At 46.4% G+C, this 23,378-nt stretch overlaps 1 protein-coding gene across 5 annotated transcripts; it reads left to right on the top strand.

Moving 5' to 3' along the window:
- The first annotated feature begins 683 nt into the window (after nt 1-683).
- LOC102153069 (cancer/testis antigen family 45 member A8-like) lies at nt 684-19,325 on the top strand. Of its 5 annotated transcripts, none has more exons than XM_038589641.1 (6): nt 684-826; nt 1,138-1,271; nt 16,022-16,202; nt 18,050-18,172; nt 18,556-18,649; nt 19,031-19,325. In XM_038589641.1, the coding sequence occupies exons 3-6, from the start codon at nt 16,025-16,027 to the stop codon at nt 19,128-19,130; spliced, it is 495 nt and encodes a 164-aa protein (XP_038445569.1). In that variant the 5' UTR covers nt 684-826; nt 1,138-1,271; nt 16,022-16,024; the 3' UTR covers nt 19,131-19,325. The 5 variants fall into 5 exon arrangements, with proteins under 5 accessions (XP_038445569.1, XP_038445567.1, XP_038445568.1 ...); XM_038589639.1 differs by having other exon boundaries at nt 697-826; nt 1,106-1,271; XM_038589640.1 differs by having other exon boundaries at nt 704-826; nt 1,109-1,271.
- The last annotated feature ends 4,053 nt before the right edge of the window (nt 19,326-23,378 follow it).

Raw genomic sequence — 23,378 nt, 5'->3', positions numbered from 1 at the left:
AGCGAACATCAAGGAAGATGGCTAGATCCCAGGAGGTACAGTGAGCTTTGGGCTGTTGTGATGAACGCTATTCCTAGGGCCCTCTCCTCAGCTCCATGGAGGCCCTGAAACCAATGACGTCACATCCACAGTAGCTCTGTACAACCACGACCTGTCAGCCACTGGAGGGTACCAAATGGATTGGAGCTGCCCAGCAATCTCTATTCCCAGACAATTGTCCCTAAGTGACATGCCTGGTGACTCCCTGGAAAGCACCACTCCTGGGGTTTGTCCATTAGTGAACAGTCTGAGAGTTTGTTCTGTGGGTACAGCCCTGTTCACCATCTTCAGGTGCCAGGCGGCACCCCTGTAGGGAGTGTTGAATAGAAGGGATGACGGTTTGTAATCTTGTCTTGATTTCACTTTATGTGCAATAAATACTTTGAATATTTCTCCCCCAAGAATAACCTGCAAAGCATATTTTGTAGACAATTTTTTCACCAAAACCTTTAATTTTTCCTAGTAATTATGATGAACAAATAATCTTCCTCTTTTTTTTTTTTTTTCGTTAAAACAGTGGGTCAATTTTTGGTATATCCAGTCAAGTGGAAATTCAACCCTTTGGCTGTTATGTAAAAAATGTTCTGGTTCCGGTAAATGTTTTTTTCCTATGGCTTGTGTGACCGAGTTCTTCCTGCAGGGGGCGCCTGAGACGCGACTGGGAAGACTGGCTTCCAGGGTCAGGGCAGCTGGCACGGCAGGCTCCTGGGGAGGCAGGAGGCTCCTCCAGTACCAACCAGGCTGTGACACAGCTTCTCGGGGAACCGGGCTGTTGTGAGGCAGTGTGGTGAGCCGTTCCCCATGGCCTGCAGCTTCCCTTACACTCCTTGGGGCAGTAGCATAAATTTATTTTTTTATTGGGGTTCAGTTTGCCAACATACAGAATAACACCCAGTGCTCATCCCGTCAAGTGCCCCCCCCTCAGTGCCCGTCACCCAGTCACCCCCACCCCCCGCCCACCTCCCTTTCCACCACCCCTAGTTCGTTTCCCAGAGTTAGGAGTCTCTCATGTTCTGTCTCCCTCTCTGATATTTCCCACTCATTTTCTCTCCTTTCCTTGGGGCAGTAGTAATACATCAGCGTCTTCTCCCATGGCAGCAATCTGTGCACAGCACTCCCAGACCCCCCAGGGGGCGTATTTCCAGGAACTCCCAGAGGGCGCTTTCTAGAAAGTTCCACCTGAGAGGCGTTACTGCCGTTGTGTGAGGTGCTCGACGGGCTCCTGGAACAAGGTGAGGATTTTCCCACTGGGAGTGTGGATTCTTTTTCCCTGGGGGCTCTCTGTGCCCTGGATGTGCCTTTTCCTTGGCTGTGGTGTGTTCCCGGGGGATCTACTTCAGCCTGTGGAGGCATTTGCTTGGTTGTGATCTAAACTCAGGGGGAGGCATGTTCTGGGCAGGTTATCTCCGCCATGTTGGAGAGGAGGCTGTTCCTTGGTTTTGTCTCCGAGTTCTGCGAGGGACTTTCTTTGTGGAACTCTCTCAGGACCCGTGTGGGGACGCGACTTTGGGTGATTATCTTAATCCTATACAGAGGCGGCGTTTGGTTCAGGGTTTCGGGGATTTGGGTTTTGGTGGCGAGGAGCAGGGCGGGGGCGGGGTGGCTGCCGCAGGGGTGGCTGCCGCAGGGGTGGCTGCCGCAAGGGAGGCCGGGAGGGTGAGTGGTGGGGAGTGTTTCCGGGGGATCCATTCAAGCTCTGTGAGGGGAATGTTTCCTGGGGTGCGTTACCCCAGCCCTTGGGTTCCTCTCCCTGAGGGCGTCTACCTCAGCCTGTGAGACACTCTCCTTGGTGCTTAGCTCAGAACCAGGGCGCTCTTTTCCTTGGGTGCTTGTGTCAGCCATGATGACGCTGGGCTTTTCTGGTGTTCAGCTGATCCCAGGTGAGGTCTCAGAGTCCCGTGTGACTTTCCAGGGTGCTTGGTCACCTCCTGTGGGGGTGCTGGTCCTTGGATGCTTTAAGACTGGAGGGAAATATCCCTGGGGGGCTCCGTCTGAGTCCTGGCAGGGAGAGAACTTCACCTTGGGTGCTTTGTCAGCACTGAGGCTTTGGGCTCTTTCTTGGTGCTCCCTCTGAGGTCTGGGGAGCTGAGACTCTTCCTGGGAAGGTCCATCTCTCCCCAGAAGAGTGGATGTGCCTTCAGTGCTGTCTCTCATCCCTTGGTGAGGAGGTTTCCTTCGGCGCTTCATCTCCCTTAGGTGGGGGCGGGGGCGCTACTCTTCCTTGGCTACTGTATCTCAGCCCTGGCTGGGGAGCATTTAGGGGGCTCTACCTTAGGGGCTGGATTCTCCCTGATGTGGTCTGTCCCAGTCTTTGGGGTGAGGTGTTGGTAAGGCGCTATAATGCACTTTTTTTTTTTTTTTTTTTTTTTTTTTGGAGGCAGGTTGTTGTTACGTGGATGCTCTGTCTCAGCCTGTGGTTGAATACTTTTCCTTGATTTTTGTATCTCGGTCTTGCAGGGCTCTATCTAAGCCTTTCAATGACTTTGGGTATCAAGTGAGAATCTAGGGCTGACCATGTATGTGACTTTGTTGCATTATATAATCGCGAACATATGCTATAAAGGTAGTCTTTAATCTCGGCCACGCTGGTGGGTGTGCAGGGACCTCTCATGTTAAATGTGCATTTTGTTCTGGTTGATACGTTTACTGCCTATTGACCTATGTCTCTTTTGAAAAGCTGTTCCAGGACTTTTACCTACATTTTATTGAGATATTTGTATTATTAAAATCATCTCTAGCTCAACATATATTGATATTTACACATATTTAATATAAAATTTTGCATGTCATCAGCTGATCTGTTTTAACTTTATTGCTCTTTCCTATTTCTTTTTTTAACGAGGGGGACTCTGGGCACTGTAGCTGGAGGATGGAGGCTGGGAGCAGCAGAGGCGGAGTGAGAAAGAGAATCTCATGTAGGTTACACACCCAGCGTGACTGCAACTTGGGGCTTGACCTCACTGCTCTGAGATCATGACCTGATCTGAAATCAAAAGTCAGATTTTTAAGAAAACTGAGCCACTCAAGTACCTCATATCACTCGCTGTCACTCTCTCTTTTTATTTTAGGATTTTATTTATTTGTGAGAGATATCGCTGCATAGGCACGTGTGTGTGTGTGTGTGTGTGTGTGTGTGTGTGTGAGAGAGAGAGAGAGAGACAGAGAGAGAGACAGAGAGAGATGGAGAGAGAGAGAGAGAGGGAGCATGAGTGGGGGAGAGGGACAGATGGGAACAGACTCCCCAATGAGCAGGGAGCCCAATGCTGATCACGTCAGGACCCTTAGATCATGACCTGAATGGAAGGCAGGCCCTTAACCAATTCAGGCACCCAGGCACTCCCCTATGTAACTCTCTTAATAGTGTCTCTTGATGAACAGAAATTCTCAGTTTAATTAGTCTAATCAATTTATTACTCAAAGTCAGTGCTTTTGTTCTTTTCAAAAGCTTTGCCTGCTTTAAGGACACAAAAGTAATATCCTAAGTTTCCTTCTAGATCATCTGTTCATCAGAGATCTATGTGATGTGGACAGGATGGAGGTTAGACGCAGTTCCCAGTAAGGAGCAGGTGGACTTAGTGAATGGAGCACAAAGTTTTACCAGCCCCATTGTCAGTAATCTAGGAATTTCTGTTTCCGGATTTATTTCTAGACTCTCTGTCCTGTCACACTGGTGAATCCATCCACTCTTGCTCCAATACCACAGATTTCTCATTGCTCCTCCTTTCCAGTAAGTCAGCTGTCTGCCCGTATTTGTCTTCCAACTCGGTACTTTTGCCAAAAGATGGTCTCAGCTATTCCAAACCCTTTGAATTCCATATACTATTTATTATCAGCGCCTGAATTTCCACCAATTATAACAGAGTGGATTTCTTTTTAATTTTAAATAAAATAAATTATTCTCATCTGGGGATGCCTGAGTGGCTCAGTGGTTGAGCGTCTGCCTTTGGCTCAGGTCGTGATCCCAATGTCCTGGGATCGAGTCCCACACTGGGCTCCCCACAGGGAGACTCCCTCTCCCTGTCCCTATGTCTCTGCCTCTGTGTGTCTGTCATGAATAAATACAATCTTTTAAAAAATGAAAATAGTAAAATTATTTACATTTTAAGTGATGCAGTAATTATTCTGGCAGTTGACAACAGTGAATTAGTATGAGTCTTCCAATCCACAAGATATGTATTTCTCTCCAAATACTGAATCCTTTGATTTCTGTAAGTTTTATGTTCAATGCTTCAGCCATACCTATTGTTAGGTTTACTTGATGGGTTTTGATGTTCTCTTATTTTTAATTTTTTTTTTATTTTTAAGTAATCTGTGCATCCAACTTGGGGCTCGAACTCACAACCACAAGATCAACAGTCCCACCATCCACCAACTGAGCCAGCAAGTGCCCTTGATATTCTTGGCACTGTTCTTATGGTATTTTAACTATCTTTTTCTAATTTATTTGTTATGACACAGAAATACAGGTGATTGGATTCTTCTCTAATGTCCAGTAACTTGACAATTATACACTCGTTAATTCTCAATACTTTACATCCTTTTGGATATTCTGTGTCAGAAATCATGTCAACTGTGAACAATGACAATATCACTTCTACTTTTCCAAAATTATAATTACCATGTTTACTGTCATTTTTTAGTTCCTGCAGTATGTTTTTTTCTAAATATTAATTTTTAGTTATTTATTTTTGGTTTTTGTTTTTGGTTTTTTATTTCCTGCAGTATGTTCTTGAATACACAGTGGACACCCTTGTCTTTTTTTAAAGTCAAGAAAAAAAATGGATGGTTATGTCATCATTAAATACAGCAATATATTTGGTTGGTTGTCTATTTTTTGGCGGATAACCTTTCTTAAGTTAAAGAAAACAAAACAAAACAAAAAAAAGAAGGTTCCTTTTATCTGAAGTTGCTGATATTGTTTACCATGAGTAGGTACTACCTTCAACCTGGTTTTTCAACCTGTGACTTTTCCTGGTTTTTGCTGTTAATGTAGCACATTATACTGATGGATGTTCCAGGGGGAAACCAGTCTTGCCTTTCAGCAATAGACCCAGCAACCACCAACGCTTGGTTTTTTATGTCCTATTTAATTTCATTTGCTAACCATTTGTTTAGGAGTTGTGTGTCTAGATTCAGGAGAGAGATCTGGAACTTTCGTTTTCCTATCTTCCAATGTTTTTCTTAGATGCTTGGCAACAGGTTTATTTTTTATTTTATTTTTAAAAAATATTTTATTTATTTATTCGTGAAAGACACACACAGGGAGAGAGAGAGGCATAGACACAGGCAGAGGGAGAAGCAGGCTCCATGCAGGGAGCCTGACATGGGACTCGATCCCGGGTCTCCAGGATCTCGCCCTGGGCTGAAGGCGGCGCTAAACCGCCGAGCCACCTGGACTGCCCTGGCAACAGGTTTATACTGTCCTCATAAAATGAGAAGAGAACTCACACCCTTTCTTCTCTTTTCTGAAAGAGTTTGAGTTAGACTGGTATTATTTGCCCCCTGAATGTGTGAAGAACACCTCAGGAAAGCCTTCAGTATAGGAAGGATCTTCAGTTGGTGCTAAAAGTTGTATGACATACACTAGAGTTCAGGTTTTCTGTTTTTTCTTGGTGAGATTTGTTATGTTTCATTATTCCAGAAAAGCGTCTGTTTCATCTCAGATTCCAAATTTCCTATAACATCATTCTGGGTGTTCCTGCTGTCCTTCACAGAACTGTCTTCAGGAATGCAGGGCTCAGTCTCCTGCTTTGTTGCTAGTGTAGTTTATCTGTGGCTAAATTGTCCTTGATAAACATGCCGAGGATGGCGTGGGCTGATAGTCCTGTCAGCGACCAACTTTTACTTTTGTTGAAGGTCTTTATGATCATTTTCCTTTTCCCTGTCATTAACTTACGCTTTGCTTTGAGGAGCGGTCTTAGTGTGTTCCGTCTGCCATAGTAACATGCCACGAACTGGGAAGGTGACGAGGACAGACACGTCTTGGCCCCACCTCTGGAGGCCGGGAAGCCCAGGACCACCAGGGTACTGGCACCAGGGCGTTCTAGGCAAGGCCTGCTGCCTGGTTCAGAGCCTGGTGCCCTCTCTCTGCCCTCAGTGCTCAGAGGGTTCGGGGTCTCTCTGGAGCCTTCTTTCTGAGGCACTAAACTCATTTGGGGTCATGACCCTGTCCTGAAATCAGGACCTGTCAATGGTCCCTGATGCCTCCTAATACCAGCTTATTTGGGGCTTTGGATTTCAACACATGTTTGTGGGGACACACCATGTTCAGAACACAGTGTAGCTCTCGCTCTACTGTCCTGGGATTTTTTGTAGTCGTTTTGTATCTCCCTCCATGGACAGACCTCAGTATTTGCAGCCATTTTTATTTTCTTACAGAAGCATATAAAGCTATACATTTTCCTCTCTGTTTCTCCTTACCTGTGTCCCACAGATTCTGTCATGTGAGGCTTTCCTAGACAGACAAACAAAAAACAAATAGCAAGTATTGATTGAGAATCATGTTATCAAGTTTTGGAGGGCCTTTTTTGTATTGCTTAGAAGTACTAATTTGATTTCATTTTGTTTAGAGAACATATTCTGCTTGAAATTTAGGATTTGGTTTTGTTGTCACCTTTGCTAATGCTTGCATGCTTGAGAAGGATTTATGTTCTTTTTTTAAAAAAGATTTTATTTATTTATTCATGAGAGAGAGAGAAAGAGAGAGAGAGAGAGAGAGAGAGAGAGAGGCAGAGGGAGAAGCAGGCCCATGAAGGAAGCCTGATGCGGGACTCGATCGTGGAACTCTGGGATCATGCCCTGAGCCAAAGGCAGACGCTCAGCCACCAAGCCATCCAGGCATCCCTAAGAATTTATGTTCTGATTGTTGAAAACAGGATTCTGTATATAAGGACATGATCAAACCTATTGGGCGTGGTATCTTTCAATATGTGCATTTGGTATATGAGGCCTGAGCTAAGTAAGTTGTCACGTTCTGATTGATGCCCTGTAGAGCAAAATAATTGTTGCAGGTGGATATGGGAATGAAAGGATTCCATCACAGTACACCTTAGGACTTCTTCAGGAAGCCCAAGGGAGAGATGTGATCGCATTCTTCTGCTACACAGGACTGGAGTAGCATGCAAGTGAGGATCCCTAGCAGCCAAGTTGCGATCATGAGGAGGAGCTGGAATTGGGATGGAGTAGTTTCAAAAGAAGCAGAAGAGAACCCAGGGAATGGACCAGGCCCTTAGTTCTATTATTGTTACAGGATTCAGCCTCATTTGATGCAAATCTCCACTTAGCTGTCAGCATCTTCTATCATTTTAGCTAGAACAGGATAGTTTTCTGTTTCTGTGATTGAAAGCAACCTATGTAAAATAGTGTTCCCAGGCAAGTGAAATAGAAAACACACGATCCATTTGGAAATCAGCAGAAATTGTACCACCTGGCAGCAACCACCACTTTTCACATTTAGTATGATCAAAGCCTGGAGTCTCTTCATAAAAAGGCAATGTTTTTATTACATGTGGATCTTAGTGTGCAGAATGTCAGTATACCAAGGCCCTTCTAGGGTGCCCAGACTCCACTTGTCTATTCTGGAGAAAGTTCCATGTGCACTTGAGAAGAATGTGTATTCAGTTGCCTTTGGATGTAAAGTTGTAAATATCTGTGAAATCCACTTGATACAGCGTATCATTTAAAGCTCTTGTTTCTTTGGAGATGTTGTGCTTAGAAGATCCATGGATTGTAGAAAGCGCTGCGTTCAAGTCTCCAAGTATAAGTGTATTATTATCTAAGTATGTCTTAACTTTGGTTATTAACTGATTGATATACTTGGCAGCTCTCACATTCGGGGCAGAAATATTGATGATTGTTAGGTCCTCTTATTGGATAGATCCTTTAAGAATGATATAGTGTCCATCTTTATCTCTCTTTTTTAGAAACTTTTTAAAAAAGATTTTATTTACTCAAGAGAGACAGAGAGAGAGAGAGAGAGAGGCAGAGACACAGGCAGAGGGAGAAGCAGGCTCCACACAGGGAGCTCGATGTGGGACTCGATCCCAAGTTTTCAGGATGATGCCCTGGACTGATGGCGGCACCAAACCGCTGAGTCCCCCGGGCTGCCCCCTCTTCATCTCTTACTACAGTCTTTGGGATAAACATTAATTTATCTGATATAAGGATGGCTACCCCTGCTTTCTTTTGAGGACCATTTGAATGGTAAATGGTTCTCCAACCTTTTATTTTCAGGCTGTAGGTGTCCTTACGTCTAAAATGAGTCTCTTGGGGATCCCTGGGGGGCGCAGCGGTTTGGCGCCTGCTTTTGGCCCAGGGCGCGATCCTGGAGACCAGGGATCAAATCCCACATCGGGCTCCTGGTGCGTGGAGCCTGCTTCTCCCTCTGCCTGTGTCTCTGCCTCTCTCTCTCTCTCTCTCTCTCTCTCTCTCTCTCTCTGTGTGACTATCATAAATAAATTTTAAAAAAATTTAAAATAAAATAAAATAAAATGAGTCTCTTGTAGACAGCAAATAGATGGGTATTGCCTTTTTATCCAGTCTGAAACCCTGCGCTTTTTGATGGGGTCATTAAGCCCATTCATGTTCAGAGTTACTATTGAAAGATATGAATTTAGTGTCATCATGATACCTATTCAGTCCCTGTTTTTGTGGGTTGTTTCCTTGGACTTCCTCTTTCTCTTAAAGAGTCCCCCTTAATATTTCTTGCAGAGCTGGTTTGGTGGTCACATATTCTTTCAGTTTCTGCCTATCTTGGAAGCTCTTTCTCTCTCTTTCTATTCTGAATGAGAGCCTTGCTGGATAAAGTATTCTTGGCTGCAGGTTCTTCTCCCTGACTATATCCTGCCAGCCCTCTCTGGCCTTCCAGTTCTCTGTGGAGAGCAATGCTGTTAACCTAATACTTCTCCCCATAAAGGTTAGGGATCTCTTGTCTCTTGCTGCTTTAAGGATCTTCTCTTTACCTTTGGAATTTGCAAGTTTCACTATTAAATGTCGAGGTGTTGAGTGGTTTTTATTAATTTTAGGGGGGATCTCTCTATTTCCTGGATCTGAATGCCTGTTTCCCTTCCAAAGTTAGGGAAGTTCTCAGCTATGATTTGTTCAAATACACTTTCTGGTCCTGTGTCCCTCTCGGGAACCGCAATTCAACGTAGATTTTTCCTTCTGAGGCTGTCCTTTATTTCCCTTAACCTATCCTCACGATCTTTTGATTGTTTGTCTCTTTTTTCCTCAGCTTCTTTCCTTGCCATCAACTTGTCTTCTATGGCACTCACTTGTTCTTCTACCTCGTTAACCCTCATCGTTAGGACCTCCAGTTTGGATTGCATCTCATTTAATTGATTTTTAATTTCAGCCTGATTAGATCTAAATTCTGCAGTCGTTAAGTCTCTTGAATCCTTTATGCTTTTTTCTAGAGCCGAAAGGAGATTTATAATTGTGTTTCTGAATTGGCTTTCTGACATTGAATTGTAACCCAAATTTTGTAACTCTGTGGGAGAGAGGACTGTTTCTGATTCTTTCTTTTGTGGTGAGTTTTTCCTTCTAGTCATTTTGCTCAGAACAGAGTGGCCAAAACCACGTTGTACTGGAAAAAGGAGAAAAATAGAGAAAAAAGGGGGGAGAACAAACAAAAAACAAAAAACGAGGGGGGTATCCTCTGATTCTATATGCTGTAAATCCCTCGACTTCCCCTGGAACTTTCCAGCGCTGCTCGGTCAAGAACTTGCTCTTCTCCTGTCCTTCCAGCTGGTGTTTTGGGGGAGGGGCCTGCTGTGCTGATTCTCAGGTGTGTGCACGTGGGGGAGCTGCCCAGCCTCCTGCCAGGTGTAGGGTTCAGTGGGAGCTGTTTATCCTGTGAGGCCCCTACTCCTTGGCGGCCCTGCTCAGTCTCAGGCACAAGGTGATACCAGGAGGAGCAACAAAAGTGGCGACGGCCAGCTCTCCAGCCCTGGAGTCAGCTCCAGCAGTAACTACCACAGTCTCCCAGTCCACAGGGGCCTGGATGCTCCGGGGACAGGGGGCGCCAATCTGCACAGCTCAGGGCCACCCAGGGGCAGGAGCGTCCTTACTGCCCTGTGTCCTCCCGGCCTCCATCTGTCCCGGGGGAAGCGCCCGATCCTGGGCTGTGTCCCCCCGTGCCCTGGGCTCCAGGGCCTTTGCCGCTGGAATCGCGCTCCCAGGGCCGCACAGCCCCCACTGCGCGGAGCCGCCGCCTGAGCTGCTCCTGGGGTCCCGCAGCCCCCTTGGCACAGAGCCTCCGCCTGAGCAGCTCTCGTGGCTGCACGGCCCCCTCCGCGCAGAGCCGCTGCCCGAGCTGCCGCTTGGGCTCCTCCAGGGGCCCCGCCGGGCGTGCGCTCCAGCCCTTTCCGGTACTCGGCTGGCGGTGTGGGTGCTCTCCCCTGGGGCCCAGTTCCTCTGCTAGTGCCCCTGGGAGCCTGAGGGCTCCACTGCTCCTCCTGGGATCCTGCCCGAGTTCCCTGCGAGCGCCTTTCCATCCGGGAAGATTGGTAAAGCTCCTGCTTCTCCGGGACTGGGCTTTCCTGCCCCGGAGGCTCTTGCCGCCCAGCCTTAGCCCGGCTCCTCGTGGGGCCCCTCCCCCTTGGATGCTTTTTTATTCCTTTAATTTTTTCCGTCTTCCTACCTTGATAGAAGGGCGAACTCTTCTCTCTGTAGCATTCCAGCTGTTCTCTCTTTAAATCTCAGGCCGAATTCGTAGGTTTTGAGGATGATTCGAAAGTTATGTAGGTAAGTTAGTCGGTGGGGACTGGTGACTTGGGGAATCCTACTCTTCCGCCGTCTTGCCCCGCCTCTCCCAGACTCCACTTGTGACTACACAGGAGAGTGCGGAGCAGCTGTGAGAGGGGAAAGAGCTCTTTCTGCCCTTCTTTCTGCAGGCGCTACCACGGAGGATGCCAGGCTGGCACCCCGAGAAACTAAAGGATGGGCAGCTTCTGTGCTCGACTGGACTCAACTGTGAGGCCTGGTCAGAATCCCATGCTGCTCACCCCTCACATGGTCACTTTAGTCCCATCCCAGATCCTCAACATCTCCAAATTAAATGCAATTAAAAATTTGCATATAAAGTGAATGCAATTGAAATTTCTCAGTTAAAATATTTCTAAGGTAGTTTGAAGGGCATGATAGTTCTCAGACAAATGGATTCACACTCAGCAACGTCACAAGACATTGGCAAAACAACAAACGAGTCGATTGTGGGCTGAGGGAAGTAGCAGCAAGCCCACTGGGATGCTTTTCCATTAGTCACTCCTGTTTTGTAGGTCCCTTGTGAATGTGGTGAACAAGCACTTGGAGCCTCAGTGTGCATTTCCGGGCCTGTTAGTCCTTCTTCTAGCCACTCTTAACAAGTCCTGCCCCTTCCTCATCTCGCTTTCATAAGATGGTCTTCTGCCCAGTAAAAGGATTTTGATGAAGGATGATCCTGCAGGCTGATGGCTGCTGAGCCAGGAGAGGGCTCCTGTCTGTAAGCCAGCCACCCACCATGGGAATCTTTGCGCTGGATGATCGCTCCTGACCCCCCTAGAGCTCCCCTTCCTTAGTTCGTTTTTAATTTTTGCCAGAATTTTGTCTTTGTTGGAGGAGTTCCTGAGAAACTTGATCTCCCATTGACTCCAAGCTGCCCCAAATCACCAGAACCCCCTCACACGCCCCACCTCATTGAATGTAAGTTCTGCTCCACCCTAGGAACTGTGGCAAGTTCACAGCTTCAGAGTGAGTGTTGCTGGGCCCATATGGAAGGTGCCTGAAATGAACTCCGTATAGTTGTCTATACAAACTTTTTTTTTTCTGGCCAGCTCCGCGAAGATCTACTCATGCGGCTGCCCAAGACTAGCCTCATATATACGTTCTTTGTTTCTTAAACCTCCCAGGACCCATGTCGAGTGGTCTGCTGCTTTCCCTCGTCCCTTCTTGCCGCCCCCCCTTGTAACGGATGAGTGTCTGAATTCACCCAGAAGCTGCACAGTAATCTCCAGGGGTCAACCAGCCATGAGACTAGAGAAATGGATCTGGAGAAGGAGGCTCCATTGGGGAATTCCAGGCTTGGCCATTGCTCTCTGTGTGGGGAGGTGTGGAAGTCTGTCAGACGCCTGAAGACCACCCCACCCAGCCAAAGGCCAAGGCACACTTCCAGGTGTGGTTCATGTGGCTCTGGGATGCGTGGCGATGACTGCTAGACCAAGGGGCCCAGAATGTAAGCGCTGACAGGTGGTCTGAAATGCAGGGATGTTCCCTAGAGCCTGGACACTGGGATGCTGAGGGTGGATGATCAAGAATAAGTCCTCGTGAGGTCAGGGTATGTGGGGAGATATCTGGGTTTGTCTGCCAGGCTGTCTTTGCTGTCTTGCACACTCTGGCTCCTAAGGCACTGAGACTCCTGGCCAGGAGGAAGCTGATGCCCTACCAGAGCCCTAGCGCCTGCCCCTCCCATAGATCTGGCAGCTCGCATGAGTGGGCAGGAAGGTCACAGTGCAACACCAGGCAGAATGGTCCTAAACAACACAGGGACTATGTTAATGCAACAGCAGCCTGCCCTGTGCCTTCTGAACAGGGCCTCAGGCAACCTCCAGAGGAATCTGGCACCATCTGCCCGAGTTCTCACCTGATGTGGGGGTGGTAAGGGATACGTGGGCCCCCCCATCCCAGTGAGGGTTCTCAATATGCCATCCTTTGTGTAGACAACATATCTGGCCTAATGGAAGCTTTCTCCTAATGAGCAAAACAGGCCGCCACCATTAGGGGATGGGAGAAGATTTCTGTGTAGACATACCCTTGTCAAATAGACAGGGATCTGGGTCATGTTTTAAGGGTCATGATATGAAAGACTGGGCAGAGAAACTTGACATGGTGTGAAAGTTCCATGTCCCATTGAGCTGTGGGCAGCGGGATGGTAGAAGGGAAGAATGGGAAATTAAAACAGCAGATTAGGGCAGCCCCAGTGGCGCAGCGGTTTAGCGCCGCCTGCAGCCCAGGGTGTGATCCTGGAGACTCCGGGATCGAGTCCCACATCGGGCTCCCTGCATGGAGCCTGCTTCTCCCTCTGCCTGTGTCTCTGTCTCTCTCTCTAGCTGTGTCTCTATGAATAAATAAATAAAATCTTTAAAAAAAAATAAAAAATAAAACAGCAGATTAAATAGCCTACAGTAAATCCACCTTGTTCTGGTGGACTACAGTACTGTCCCAGCTATAATGTATTTGAATGACGAAGCAATAGAGCCTGTTTCTTACCCCATACCCTGGACTGGGGTCCCCTGAGAGACACTTAGCCTCATAAGGCTATGGAAGTCTCAGGAGACAGGCACAGCCTGACTCTCACAGTGGATCACTGTGCTCTGCTGCGCTCAGGACACTAAGCCCCATGGGTCCCGGGAGAGATGGGATCTTCTGGGATTTGCAAGGGGATCTCTGCAGGAAGAGTGTGTTTCCTCACAGCTGTGAGGGAGAGGAAAGGGTTCCATGCCCCCTGGGATCCCCCTCTTCTGCCGAGATGCACCATACCCAGTTGGAAGCCCACACTGTTGTTAGAGGGGAGCAGGTGGGGTCCTGCTCTGGCGGGTCCTGCTCCCAGTCCATCTCGTCTGGCCTGACTGCTGCCTTCCTTGCCCAGCATGTGTGGGAGGCATTATGAGGTCAGTTTCCTGATGCTGCCGCCACAGGACAATGTAGGGAGCAGGCCACAACTGGGATTCTTGCATAAGGGGACGGCCTTCCCATACAAACACTGTTTGTACCTGTTTTTCCAACCTTGGACTTCTGTGTAGCTCCTGTGGTGTCCCGTTACAGATTGGGCACCAGTTGCGAAGAACTTTCTACGGGGGTGGGGGTGGGGCTACTCTTAGGCCCAGCAAAGGAAGCAATCCAACAGTTGGTGTAGCCAGAGAGCCACCAGAGGATCTACCTGTATGCCCAAGGAACCCCAGGGCACATTGTGGCAGAGGGAAATGGGCATGATTATCATAGTCAGTCCTGAGGGATGGAGTGTCTGAGGAGCTCATGGAGGGGGCATGATTGCTGCTGGATGTGCACCTATGTGACTGAACGTAATTGAGGTCATATAATCCTGAAGGGTCTGGCAGGAGGGGTGGATTATCTGTTCCTCCTGACAGCCAAAGACAAGCCTCGCATGTAAATGTCCTCGCTTGTTACACCTGATATCTACCAATCTGGTTTAGTGGTCCTCTTCCTTCATCCTCTCTCTGCTCTTTGAGTAGGGGGCCAGTTTCTTACCTCACCCTGGGGAGTGTCCAGTGTTGCAAACCAGCGGGCCCTGTGGAAGATTAAGTGGGTCAGTACAAGGAAAACATTTAGCAGGCAATCTAGCTGGAAGGAAAAGTTCCATGAAAATCATTTCCCTCTTTTGCACTCCTGCTGAAGGGAAACTGTCCATGGTTCAGAAGAGGTATTGACCACAAATATTTGACAACATGCTGGGGCAAATGTGGGGGGTTATCCTAGGGTGAGAAGACATTTCCAGTAATCTCTCATACCAATACGAAACCATTTGATCCATCAGCAACATTGACAAGTGCTCATCACATGGCTCCTAGTCTGATGTGTTTGAACTCCCTGCCATTGGAAGTGGGTGGATTAAAGAGTTCTCCTCTTACCCTCTACTAAGGGGAATTCTGTGAAGATTCAGACAATAGTGGTAATGTTCACTTAAATCAAGAAAGGAAATGAAGTGATTTCCCCTGAAAGGATTTTCACAGGATGGTTTGTACTTCCACCAAGTTGTAATCACGTGTCTATTCAATTCTTGCTGAGGCATACACATTCTGGAAGCAATCTGATTCATCATATGCATTGTTTGCCTTTGGACAACACCTGTATGTTAGCTTCTCCCATTTTTCACATGGACTGGATGGAAATTAGGCTGAGTTTCCTGAAAACAGATATTTGAGTGGGCATCATTGAAAAGTGTCCCCTATTAAACCTCATATAAATGACCCAGATGCATATGTATATACATGTGTAGAAAGCAGTTTTGGAATGCTTGCATTAATTTTCAAGTTTTTATTCCAACTCCAGTGAATTAAAATACAAAATTACTATTAGTTTCAGGGGTAGAATTCAGTGATTCTACACTGCCATGCATTACGTGGTGCTCATCACAACAACTGTCCTCTTTAGGCCCTGTCACACATTAGACCCGACCCCATGCCCATCTCCCCTCTACTAAACCTTGGTTTGGTCTCTGTAGTTAGGAGTCTTTTTGATGGTTTGCCCCACCTTTTCCCCCCACGTTCATCAGTTTTGTTTCTTTTTTTTTTGTATATTATTTTTATCAGAGTTCGATTTGCCAACGTATAGTATAACACCCAGTGCTCATCCCATCAAGGTCCCCCTCAGTGCCCGTCACCCAGTCACTCTGTCCCCCCACCCACCTCCTCTTCCACTACCCCTTGTTCATTTCCCAGAGTTAGGACAAACATTATATGGTTTCATTCATACGGGGAATATAAGAAATAGTGAAAGGGCTTAAAGGGGAAAGGAGAGAAAATGAGTGGGAAATATCAGAGAGGGTGACAGAACATGAGAGGCTCCTAAGTTAGTTTTGTTTCTTAAATTCCAAATATGAGTGAAATCATAGCCTATTTGCTTTTCTCTGTTTTATTTCAATTAGGACTATGCTCTTAGCTCCATCTAAGTAATTGCAAGATTTCATGGTTTTTGATGGCTGTGTAATATTCCATTGTATATACACCACCTGTTCTTTGTACACTTATCAGTCGATGGACATCTGTGCTCTTACCATAGTTTGGGTCTTGTAGCAAATGCTGCTATAAACATGCGCCCCTTCAAATCAGTAAGTTTGTATCCTTTGGGTAAGTACCTAGTAGGGAAATTGCTGGAACTTATCAATCTTTCCAGCAGTCGTTCTATTTTTAACTTGTTAAGGACCCTCCATACTGTGTAGGTAGTGTTGCGTTTTAGTCATTAATGGAACACGTTTCTTGATGCTCCTCAGGAAATGATGACTGATAAAGCAGAGGAGTCTGCTGTTGTGCCCCAAAGCCAAAAGAAACATCCTGGGAAACCCATCACTCCTCCTCCGTCTAAGAAAATGCAGAGGATGGCACTGCTGTCAGTGAAAGAGGAAGGAGAGGGAACATCCCACCCCGGAGGCTCAGCCATGACCTTGGAAGATGGTGAGGATGCCTGTCCTACCCTCCCGTTCCTGACCTCACTCACGGAAGCCCTGTCTCTGGGCCCTCCATGCCACGGGAGCATTTCCCATCAAGGTTACCAGCTCTGGCTGATGCTACCCTCAATTTCTTAGCCACACTGGATGTTCACTCTGTCCTTCCTAGAAACATTTCTGGCTTCCCTCCTCACCCTACTGCGTTCCTTCTTCTTGAATATGCCTTTTCATTCTTCCTTGTGCTCTTCTTTCTCCAGAGACTCTTAGTACTGTCATTGTTCCTGAGTCCCATCATTACACTGTGCCTCATTCCATGGTGCCTCCTGCCTCATTCACCTGCTCCCCTAGTTTCTGAGCTTACGTCCTGCTTTCCCACTTGACCCTGGGAGCTCATCTATTGCTGTGTGCCCAGAGTGACCATGTCCACAGAGTTATCAGTTCTTTTTTTTTTTAATTTTTATTTATTTATGATAGTCACAGAGAGAGAGAGAGAGAGAGAGAGAGAGAGGCAGAGACATAGGCAGAGGGAGAAGCAGGCTCCATGCACCGGAAGCCCGACGTGGGATTCGATCCCGGGTCTCCAGGATCGCGCCCTGGGCCAAAGGCAGGCGCCAAAACCGCTGCGCCACCCAGGGATCCCGAGTTATCAGTTCTTGACACGTGCATCATTAGCGTCATCAACTCCACCCTCTATTATGCACAGATTCTGAGATCCAAATGCTGGTCTACACACACTACAGGACCTAGACCTGCCATCGTCTCCTACCATCAGCTATCCTCTCTGTGTCCTGCTTGCTAACCCTGTGTGTCCATTGCTACCCACCCCTGGTTTGTCCCACTCTAGGGGGCCTGCATGGCCCTCAGGGCCCCTGGAACTCCTGCTTTGTGTATGCACAGGCTGGCTCTGTCTCCTGCTCCTGCCTCTGCCCAGGCGTCACCTCCTCAGAGGGCCCTGGCTGACAACACACTCATGGATGCTTCCCCTTCTGCTGTCTGTAACATCCCTGCTTACTTACTTCCTGACACAAACTGTATTTTTTCCTTTGCTCATTTTATACCTACCACCAGGGTTATACATTCCAAAAGGGAAGGGTTTCTTCTGTCTTGTTCACTGCTGATCCCCAGTGTTGGCTTGATGCTTGGCAAGAGGAAGATGATTGAATGAAGTAGACCCATCACACTTGGAGTACAGCAAATTAAATTTCTGTGATGGAAAAGACTGAAGAGGATTGTCATTTACTAGCTGGGATTTTTGGTGATGGAGTTCCAATTGAGGCATTCTGATACCAAGGGACACATTTAGCTTTTCCACTTGTTGAGGGCATCAAGGGGACATTAATTGAAGGGTGCCACGGCTCTGTGAAGGGTTTTTAATTGGTTATCGTGTCCAAGTAGGTTTCTATATGTACACACAGTTCAGGAATATAAGAGGCTTCTTTATTGCATTATTTTTCTTGAGGTCCAATTTTTAGGTCCGATCCATCTATCTGGTATCGCCTTCTGCTATGAAATGAAAACTTTAGAGACACGGAGCATGTGGATGATGTCTGTGTGGGGTTGTTGAAATGCTCATGATTGCAGCTCCACATTCAATCTGGTTTCCAGATGCACCTGTCTTTCATAGTACCCATGGGGAGGGGACGAGAAGTGGTCAAACCCCACCCCCCATCCCCAATGGCCTCTTATCAAAATCTGTTCCTCCAGAGCTTATGAATATGTCAGGAGATGGCATTCCACACGGTCACTTGGATTCTTTGTCTCATGACTTAAGTGCCATCAGCAAGGGTGGGTTGCTTCACAAACCTGGTAGTAATGCACTGGTAAGAATAATCATTACCAGCTGTCTCTCTGCAGTTGACCCCAAGGTCACGGCAATGTCTGTGTCGGGAGATGTGCCAGATAAACTGCCAATACCAATAGTGATCAATATGGAAGTCAAAGAGCAGTTGAAGAAGGAAATTCGAGAGTTTGGAGGACGTAAGTAAAAAGAATTTCTCTCCATGAAACCAGAGCAAGTCTTTCTCATTCTTTGAGTTAGACTAGATCCAACCGACTTGTTGAGGCTCATCCTTTACCAGAATTGAGTTTTCACAATTAGAATAGTTCCTCATTACCTCATTATTTGAACAGAAATGTGCTAGTAAACTTTTTTTTTTTAGTCCTTTGTATTCCTTAATTGCTTATTGTTTCTGAGAGCTCCATTGGTGGCTGTGTTTGAATGTCTGTATGTAAGCATGGAAAGCTCACATGCTCTAACATTCTAGCTCTTGAATGATTGCTGAGACATCAAGTTTTTGTTATACATCCTCTTTGTTCTTTACACGTACTGAAGGTTTTTTTTTTTTTCTAAACATGTTCAGAATATGAAAAAATCCTCAAATTGCTTGAAGGAGTACAAGGACCTCCAGAACTGCAGAGAAAGTTTGTGATATATGCCATGAAGCAAGCAGCAAAGTGAGTGTAGGAAGAATTGTCTAGTGTGTTTCTCAGGGGGCCCAGTGGGTTGCTTGGGGAGAGGTGGTATTGGGCCCTGCTGGAATTTCTCAAACCCTGGTCCTCACTCAGAGTTCATATTGTCTCCAGTTTAGAGTGATATCATCTGAATCTCACTGGTTCCTTTAAGCTCCAGGAACCTACTGTTCACACCTGAGTTTGAGGAGGACATTCATTGACCCTGAACTGTCACTCTTTGCATTTGCTGGATTGTCCCTTATCTTGCAAATATGTTTTTTGTTCTCATGCAAATGTTACTCCTCCTTGCATTTTCTACAGAGAATATTGCTTTATAGGTTCTTTAGGTATCTTTTGGTTAATGATGTCTCTCTTTATTTTCAGAGTCCAAAGACAAGACCTAATCGGTCACCTTCAGGAGGTACTAGACAAACTAGAATTGGACCACTTTCTCAAGAAAGATACTCACACCCACAACTTATAAACTTATTATGGAAATGATCAATGAGAAAGCAGAACCAGGTGGCTGTCCTGGATGCAATTTGATATTGTTGACGCCTCCTGGCATGAGTTCACTCTGAAAATTGTTTTCTTGAGGCTAAGCAAAAGCATTGCAACTTGAATGTTATAAGTTTCTGTTATTAAAACCTGGGCTTTTGCCCTAAGTATTTAGTTTGAATGAATTTTTTGTTTTCCTTCTGAGGTGGGGCAACACTATTTAGTCATCAGGTTACAGTAAATCCTAGCTCCTCAGCTGATCACAAGCCTTTAGCCTGTATTTATAATTGTCTTCTACACCAGCCAGTTCCTTTATTTTTATGAGAGGGAGAGCATGAAGTGGCAGAAGGAGGAGAGTGAGATTCTTAAGCAGGTTCCACATCTGGCACAGAGCCTGATGAGATGCTCAATGTTACAACCCTGGTATCATGACTTATGCTGAAATCAAGAGTGAGTCACTTAACTGACTTAAAAACCTGGGCAACTCCTTTTTTAAAATTTTATTTTTTAAGTAATGTCTGCACTCTGAGGGGCCTGAACTCACAACCCGGAGATCCAGAGTCATTGCCTCCACTGTCTCAGCCAGTCAGCACCCTATACATTCTCCATTCTTGTTGATTTGTATGAGACATCCTCTCAGGTCCTTATAGGGCTCGGTCTGAGGGCATGACTCCCACCTTACTTACCATGGGCCCACCATTAGATGTCCTGCCTGAAGTGACTTGTAATGTTTTCCTTTGACTTTAATGAAAATCATGAGAGTGCCGAGAATAAGCCAAACCTCATGGACACAGTCCTCCACATTGTCTCATGTAGTTACAACCCTGTGTCCTTCCCAGTCAGTTTCCATATCCCCACACTGTGCCAGAGCCCCAGGTTTGCCTGATGATTGAGGGAGAGGATCCATCCAACCTAAACCCTAGGCAGTGTCACTATCACTAGATCACTGACAGTCAGTGAGTGACCCCCGTGAACTCTCTCTGTCTCAGTGCTTGTAGCCTCTCCCTGGTACTGGGTTGTGACGTCTCCTCTAGGCAGCGCCAAGCCTGAGCAGAATATTTATAGAGCACCTCACACGGGCCAGCGTGGGCTTTGGATTCTTACCGTCCTGCTCCTCTCCACCTCACAGCCATCTTAAGAGGCAGGGGACCGATTTCTTCTTAACTACTGAGGATACTTAGTCCCCAGAGAGAATGTCCTTGCTCCAGGTCGGACAGCTGGCTTGGCGCTGAAGCCATAGTTAAACCCTGGTGTCCCTCAGTCCATGGCACGTGCTCTTGAGAATGGAGCAGCACTATGTCTAAATTTCACTAAAGGAAAACTGGATTCCTTACTGAATTGAGGTGTAAAGACTTAAAAGTACGAAGAGTTAGCCTTGCCAAGTGAAGGAGTCGTTAACCTTAAAAATAAACCTGTTCTATATTTTCAGGAAAATCACACTATAGTAAAATCATAGGCAAGTCCAGAAAACCAAGGAGAGGAAGGCTCTTATAAAGAGGAGAGGGGCAGTTGGAAACAAGAAGTTCATTTGAGTTAAACCTACATTTGAATGTAGAGAGGTTCCACATTGGCTGGCTGTCATTATCCCTCATTGGCTATGCTGTGACTGTCCCTCATTGGCTGAGATGTGACTATCTATCCCTGGGTGGGCTGTAAGTATCCTTCATTGGCTGGGCTGTGACTGGCCCTCATTGGCTGAATTGCAACTGTCTCTCATCTATCTACTGGACGGTGAATGTCTCTCATTGGCTTGCCTGTTGCTGGGGAGAGAAGGAAAAACTTTCTTCCTCTTGCTGGAATAGTAAAGCAGAAGTTGAAGCAGTATGGACTTTTGAGTTTCCTCTCTTCTTGTCGAATTCATAGTTGGTCACAGATGGAATAGCAAGCGCTTTGCCTTCTGGCCTCTTTACTCCAACTTAGGGAATCTTCCCTTTATTAATTTTTATAAAGTGCATGGCAAGAACCCCGAGTACATCTCCGAGTACAGCATGAGGCCTTTCTAGTTCGTTTTTATTTATTTATTTATTTATTTATTTATTTATTTATTTATTTATTTATTTATTTCTAGTTCGTTTTTATTTTTTATTTTTATTTTTAATAATAAATTTATTTTTTATAGGTGTTCAATTTGCCAACATACAGAATAACACCCAGTGCTCATCCCATCAAGTGCCCCCCTCAGTGCCCGTCACCCATTCAACCCCACCCCCCCGCCCTCCTCCCCTTCCACCACCCCTAGTTCGTTTCCCAGAGTTAGTTCGTTTTTAAAAAGATTTTATTTATTTATTCATGAGAGATGTGGCGGGGGGGGGGGAAGAGAGAGACGGACAGACAGAGACGAGTGAGAGAGAGAGAGAGAGAGAGGCGCAGAGATAGGCAGGCTTCCCGCAAGGAGCCCGATGCGGGACTGGATCCCAGATCTGGGATCATGTCCTGAGCCAAAGGCAGACCCTCAACTGCTGAGCCACCCAGGCGTCCCGAGGCCTTTCTAGTTCAAAAGACCAACACAGAAGGCTGAGTGCTCCTTGGCTGACAATTTCTGCAGCAATGAGTGAATCAAGGAAGAATGGATGGGCTTACTTCTGATCGCCTGCACCTAGAACAACAAAGTCTCTTCTCAAGGGGACTGACTCAGAAAACCAGTTCACATTAACAGCAGAGAGTCTGCTGATATGTAAAGCCCACATCTCCTTTGAGACAGTGTTCCTGCCCCCCAAGAGCACGTGAGCCTGTGGTGGACCTCTCTGTGCATTGATGTCTCCCTTGTGTACCAGGTTCCGAAGAGTCCATCCCCATGTTGTGGTCACACAACACTAAGGAGTCCTGGGATCACTCATCATCACCCTCAGCATGAACCCACAAATTTCTGGGTGCCACTGTGTCCAGGCCCTGAACACACTGGCAATGTCTGACCTCTGCCATTACTCCTTAGGATCCATGGAGTAGAGGTTATTCAATCCTTCTCCTCCTTCTGAGTAGATTCAGGCCAAGGACGTGAGGGAAAAGGCAAAGTGACCTACTCAGGAAAGGGTAACACCAACTCTTACTGATTGGGGATAGTTAAGCAGCCAGGCCTCTGGAGCCAGAGATTGCTGAGGAGCCTCGAGGAGGGGGTGACCTTAACCCCATGTGCTGATGTCCGAGCCTTGCCTCCATGACAACTGACCCTGATGGTCAAGGAAAGAGCTTTTACATAATATGTAGATCATCTAAGAAGATAAAAAAATCAAGGTTCCACAGTTTTGTGCCCTTGGGTGTGCAGTAGGTCTCTCTCCATTAAACGTGATGATCTGCTTCAAGTCGATTTTCCACGAGTTCATTATCCAATGCATGTAATCACTAAAAGTGATGGTCAGGGAACAGCAAAGGAGGAATGAAGTGATCACTTTCTAGTAAAATCCCTTATCTGGGCAGCAGTGGGCTGCACAGACCTGTGTTTAAACTGTTTTAACCATGATCTTGAACCATTCAGCCAGGAATTATTGACAAGTACAATAACCGAAGGCACAGTTGCAAAGAGCCGGGTATCTGTCCAAGCACACTTGGAACCCTCACCTCTCCCACTGTCTCTCTGCCCCCCTCATTGTGCAACAGCCACACTGGGATCCTGGTTCCCAACGCATGGCAACCTTTGCCCATTTGAGAGCCGTTAAAGGTATACTTCCTGCTCCCTCAACTCTGCTCCTCACATCTTGTCACCCTTCCCCTCTCTCCTGAAATGCCACCTTCCCAGAGTGTTGCTATGTGACCCCATCTAAAGGAAGACCCTCAGTAGCATGTACAACATCTTCTTTGTACATTTGTCAGGGAAAGACAAATAACATACGATTTCACTCACATGTGCAATTTAGGAAACAAAACAAGTGAACAAAAAAACCCAGAAAGACAAAATTACTGACCTTTAACTACAGAGAACAAACAAAATGGTGGTTACCAGAGGGAAGAGGGTAGGGGATGGGTGATATAGTTGACGGGGATTAAGAGAAAACTTACCATGATGAACACCAAGTAGTATATAGAATTGTTTTTAATTTTTTTTTCTTTCCAAATTTTTTTTTATTGGTGTTCAATTTATTAACATACAGAATAACACCCAGTGCCCGTCACCCATTCACTCCCACCCCCCGCCCTCCTCCCCTTCTACCACCCCTAGTTCGTTTCCCAGAGTTAGCAGTCTTTACGTTCTGTCTCCCTTTCTGATATTTCCCACACATTTCTTCTCCCTTCCCTTATT

Source organism: Canis lupus, unplaced genomic scaffold (assembly GCF_011100685.1).
Source record: "Canis lupus familiaris isolate Mischka breed German Shepherd unplaced genomic scaffold, alternate assembly UU_Cfam_GSD_1.0 chrUn_S574H736, whole genome shotgun sequence".
NCBI lineage: Eukaryota > Metazoa > Chordata > Mammalia > Carnivora > Canidae > Canis > Canis lupus.
This window is presented reverse-complemented; position numbering and strand designations above follow the sequence as displayed.